General features: G+C 69.5%; 1 protein-coding gene across 1 annotated transcript in view; it reads left to right on the top strand.

The window, feature by feature from the left end:
- Window positions 1–4837, top strand: part of POMGNT1 (protein O-linked mannose N-acetylglucosaminyltransferase 1 (beta 1,2-)) — a 13139-nt gene extending 8302 nt beyond the window's left edge. Inside the window, exons 10-20 of the mRNA XM_019531355.1 lie at window positions 449–532; window positions 637–678; window positions 806–864; window positions 1294–1366; window positions 1722–1850; window positions 1970–2095; window positions 2208–2272; window positions 2474–2518; window positions 2668–2803; window positions 2992–3101; window positions 3272–4837. Of these exons, the coding sequence (XP_019386900.1) occupies window positions 449–532; window positions 637–678; window positions 806–864; window positions 1294–1366; window positions 1722–1850; window positions 1970–2095; window positions 2208–2272; window positions 2474–2518; window positions 2668–2803; window positions 2992–3101; window positions 3272–3362 (960 nt within the window). The 3' untranslated portion in view covers window positions 3363–4837. The remainder of the gene's footprint in view (window positions 1–448; window positions 533–636; window positions 679–805; window positions 865–1293; window positions 1367–1721; window positions 1851–1969; window positions 2096–2207; window positions 2273–2473; window positions 2519–2667; window positions 2804–2991; window positions 3102–3271) is intronic.
- The last annotated feature ends 6 nt before the right edge of the window (window positions 4838–4843 follow it).

Below are 4843 nucleotides of genomic sequence, written 5' to 3'. Positions count from 1 at the left end.
TCTGGAGCAGCCTGCCAGCAGAGGTGGTTCAAGCACCTACATTGAACACCTTCAAGAGTAAATTGGATGCTTATCTCGCTGGGATCCTATGACCCCAGCTGACTTCCTGGCCCTGGGGCGGGGGCTGGACTCGATCCTCCAGGGTCCCGTCTGGCCCAAGTGTCTATGAAATCTATGAAGCCTGAGCACCGCTGGTCTCTCCCCCTGTCCTCTGACACCAGTACAGTTGCTGCCTCTGCCTTCACCCTCCCACACCAGTTGTTAAGGACGTCTCTCGTGCCTCCTCGTGCCCCCGGGCTGGGGTGCGGGTGCTGCAAGGGCCAGTGCACGTGCTTCGGGGCGGAAGCCGATGGCCCCAGGTCGCCACGTACAGCACGGCGCGTGGCAGAAGGGGTACGTGGGCTCCGGCTCCCTTGCAGAGAGCGGGTCTCGTGTTTTCCCCTTGCAGGAGCCGATGGACGTGGTGGAGCTGTTTGGCCTGAAGGGGATCCAGCACACTCCCATCAGCATCAAGAACGCCCGAGTCTCCCAGGTGAGGGACCCGCGCCCCCTTCTCCCTCGGGGCAGCTCACGGCGGGGCGGGGGCACCAGCGTGCAGGGATGCTCACGACTGTCTGTGTGTCGTCCCCCCCGCAGCACTACAAGGCCAGCCTGACCGCCACCTTCAACCTGCACCCGGTGAGTGCAGCTGCCCCGGGCCCCGCACCGCTCCCCCGGGGCCGCGGGCATCCATCGAGCGGCCCCCGGCATGGGGAAGGGGCTGCTCCATCCCCCTCATCCGTCCTTCTCCCCCACCCCGCCCCAGGATGCCAGGTTTGCCGTGGTGCTGGAGGAAGACCTGGACATCTCCATCGACTTCTTCAGGTGAGGCCGGGCCCCTTCGGGCCGGGCGGTGGGACAGCCCGCAGGGCTCCTGGTTCCTCGCCCCGCTCTTGGCAGGGCTGTGAAATGGGCTTGGGACCGGCCCTAAATTAGCACGGGGGGGGATTGCCCCGGGTGGCTGGGAGCGAAGAAAGGAAGGGGCGCGGGCCGCATCCTGCTTGGGTGTAAAGGAAGCGAGCTCTGCAGACGGCAGCCAGGCGAGCCTGCCTTTCCCTCGCGGGGTCCCATGCCCTGTGCCTGGTGCAGGGCCGTGGGCTCTCCTGGGGGACTTGCCACGGGGCTGTGAGCATCTCGTGGCCCCAGAGATGCCCCTCTGCTACTCGTCGCCCGTGCCGCGGGGGCTGGCCACTGCCTGGGGGCTGGGGGGCGCGCCTCGGTCGGTGACCGCCTGGACCCGTGACGCTTCCCCAGTTTCCTGAGCCAGTCGATCCACCTGCTGGAGGAGGACGACAGCCTGTACTGCATCTCGGCCTGGAACGACCAGGTGGGCCTGGCTGGGCAATGGGCGCGCTCCCCCCGCGCGCCGGCCGCTGCCCCCTTGCACGTCTCCCCGCCCCGGGGCAGCCCCCCAGTCGCTGCCTCGCTCACGGGGCCCGTCTGCCGGCCGGGCACCGGGGGACGGGTCTGCAGGGCACCGCTGGGCTGCGTCCGCCTGATGCCCCTTGGCCCCCCGTGGGCTTTAAGGCAGCCTCAGAGGGGTCCCGAACTCCTGCAGACCCAGACCAGTGCCTCGCAGCCCCCACGCAGCTGTGGCATGCTCTGAGCCCCCGGAGAAGGGAGGGCCTGGGCGGGGGGGGCGGGAGAAGGGGCTCACCCAGCACCAGCCTCCGGCTCCGCAGGGTTACGAGCACACGGCCGAGGACCCCTCGCTGCTGTACCGCGTGGAGACCATGCCCGGGCTGGGCTGGGTGCTGCAGAAGAGCCTCTACAAGGACGAGCTGGAGCCCAAGTGGCCCACCCCGGAGAAGGCGAGTGCCTGCCGGGGTCCCGGGGAGGTTGGGAGAAGGGGTCCGGTGCTGGGGGGGTCTGCCCTGCCCCTGGGGGGGGACGCCCAGCCGTGCCAGCCTCCCTGCCCTCCCCCCCGCAGCTCTGGGACTGGGACATGTGGATGCGGATGCCCGAGCAGCGCAAGGGGCGGGAGTGCATCATCCCCGACGTGTCGCGCTCCTACCACTTCGGCATCGTGGGGCTCAACATGAACGGCTACTTCCACGTGAGTGTGCCGGGGCCCGGAGATCTGCCGTGGCTCGGGGCGGGGGCAGCGTGGGGGACACTTGGGTGAGGGGTACCAGCTCTGCCCACCCCCTTCTGGGCTCGGTTTCCAGGAGGCCTATTTCAAGAAGCACAAGTTCAACACAGTCCCCAACGTCCAGCTGAAAACCGTGGAGAGGTGAGTGCCAGCCACTGCCCCAGGGCGCTCGGCTCTCGGGATCGCCGCCCACCCCGCGGCCCTTGGCCCCTCCGCGTGATCCCTTCCCCGCCGCACCGTGCTCCGGGGACCTCGTGCCTCGCTCCTTCCTGGACACGGCCCCTGTGCCGCGAGCATCCCTTGCTCGCGGGTCTCCGCATGCTCTGCATCCTTCTCCTGCAGCCTGAAGAAGGACGCCTACGAGATCGAAATCCACCGGCTCCTCAGGTGAGGGCGTCCCCGGGGCTCGGGGACCTCGCTGGAGGGCAGCTGGGGTTGCCTTGTTGGCCGCGGCCCGTTATTCGTCCAACACCCAGCGCGGGGTGGGGGAAAGGGGCCCCGGCCCGCACCTCACCGGCCTGGCGTGCTCGCCGCAGCGAGGCCGGGGTTCTGGACCACGGCAAGAACCCGTGCGAGGACTCCTTCCTGCCCGACACCGAGGGCAAGACGTACGTCATGTACATCAGGATGGAGCAGGAGGCCGACTTCACCACCTGGACGCAGCTGGCCAAGGTGACTCGTGCACCCCTCCCCGCCCAACCGAGAGCTGCTGTGGGGGGCAGTGCCGAGAGCATGGGAAGGGGAGCCGAGGTCCTGGGTGCAAGCAGGGCCTCTCACGGAGGCAGCTGGCTGGTCCCGAGGCCTGGCACCAGCCCCCCCCGGGGGTGGGCCGGTGCCCATGCTCTGTCCCCCTGCCCTAGTGCCTCCACATCTGGGACCTGGACGTCCGGGGGAACCACAAAGGCCTGTGGCGGCTCTTCCGCAAGAAGAACCACGTGCTGGTGGTGGGCGTCCCGGCCTCCCCGTACTCGTGAGTGTGGCTCTGCCCGGGCTGGGGTGGGGGCTCCCCTCCTGCGCCGGGCACTGGGCCCCCTCCCCGGACGGGCCTTTCCCCCCGAACCTGCTGTGCAAAGACGTGTGGCGGGGGGAGCGTCTTGGTCCCTCGAGTCCAGGCTCTGACCTGCTGCCCGTGCCCCACAGGGCAAAGAAGCCGTCCTCGGTGACCCCCATCTACATGGAGCCCCCCGCCAAGGACGAGGCCGCTGGACCGATGGCCGTCGAGCAGACGTGAGGCTGGCGCCGGTGGAGTCGCCACGTCGCCACCGCCCAGGCGGAGGAGGAGGAGGAGCGGGGCCGCGGGACGCTGGGCACGGCAGCCGCCCGGCGCGGGCCGACGGGGGAGCGAATCGGCGGTGCCCTGGCGCGGGCGGACCCCCTCCCCGGTTTGGGGCCTGTGAGATTTTGCACCACCCCCACCATGCAAGCCCTTGGCTGTTTTAACGCTGACTCCATACTAACTCTTCCTTGCATCCCCAGGGACGGGGAAAGGCGGGGGCGCTCCCCATGCGCTGGCTCCTGCTTCGCCCCACGGCAGGCCTGGCCGCCCGAGAAGCCCCGACCGCTTCAGGTTGGGTTTTATTTATTTGACTGCGGTGCAGCCAGCTCTCGGCAGGCGCGTGCCCCTCCGGCGGCTTCTCCCAGCACCCCGAGCGGGGCTGGCTCCCTAGCCGCGACACATCCCCCTCCTCGGCGGGCAGGAGGGGACACGGTGCACCCCGGATGTGGAAGGACTTTGGGGGCTCACGCTTGCTCCGTCTCGTCCGGCGGGCCCCTGCCCGGCTCGACCCCCGGTTTTGCCCCCCGCACCGGCGTGCTCCTGGACGTGAGCGGGGGGCGCCGGCGCCGGGGACTGCAAGGTCGCACGTGCGCTGGGCTACGCCCGGGTGCCCCCCCGGTGCTTGCCCCGCTGGGATGCTCGAGGGGAAGAGCGCAGCCCGCCAGCAAGAGGAAGAAGTGCCTTGCTGGGCGAGGGTGGCGATCGGCCTCCCCTTCCCCCCGGCTGCCGGGTGGAAAGCGCTGGGGCCCATCCCACCCCTCGCAGCCTCTGCGGGGGCACGTGCTGGTGGGACGGCTCCCGCTTCCCCGCGGTACGAGCCCCTGCGCTGCGCTGGGTGCAAGGGAGCTGCCATCTCGTGTCCTCCGGACGGGGCAGCTGGGTACGCAGAGGGCAGGAATTCAGGGACCTGGAGGATGTGGGGTCGCCTCCCCACTGCCGGTGCCTTAGCGGGGTAGGGCATGGTGCTGACCATGCCTTCCTTCTACATCCTCCGCCTGCAGCCCGTGGCCAGTGTCTTTGTGGCCCTGTCCTCGCAGTGGCTAATGCATATTTTCCCCTTTTTCGCCCATCAGCTCCTCAGGAAGGGTTTCCCAAGCTGCATCTCCGTGGCCTGTGAGCCAGCCGTGGGCTGCCAGGCTCGCGGGGTCCCTGTGCCACAGGCACGTCCACTAAGCAGCTCTGCTCCCTGGCTGTGCCCCAGCCCAGCCCCAGGGCTGGCAAACTCGTCCTGGGGACATGGTGGTGGCCCCCGGCCCTGGCCCTGGGTCCCGGTCAGGCCAGCAGAGCCCCAAGGCGGTAGCGGCTGGGGGCGCGGGTTGAAGCGCCGATGCCAGCCCTGGCACGCCGAGGCAGTTGTTGACTCGGGGGTCCGGCTGCCCGCGAATTGCAGCTTTGCAGTTGTCAGGGAGGTCAAGGGTTAAATGTGGGGGACCCCC

The sequence above is a fragment of the Crocodylus porosus genome, unplaced genomic scaffold, assembly GCF_001723895.1.
Source record: "Crocodylus porosus isolate Cpor-Errol unplaced genomic scaffold, CroPor_comp1, whole genome shotgun sequence".
Classification (NCBI taxonomy): domain Eukaryota; kingdom Metazoa; phylum Chordata; order Crocodylia; family Crocodylidae; genus Crocodylus; species Crocodylus porosus.
The sequence above is the reverse complement of the archived record's forward strand: the minus strand, read 5'-3'. Positions and strand labels throughout refer to the sequence as shown.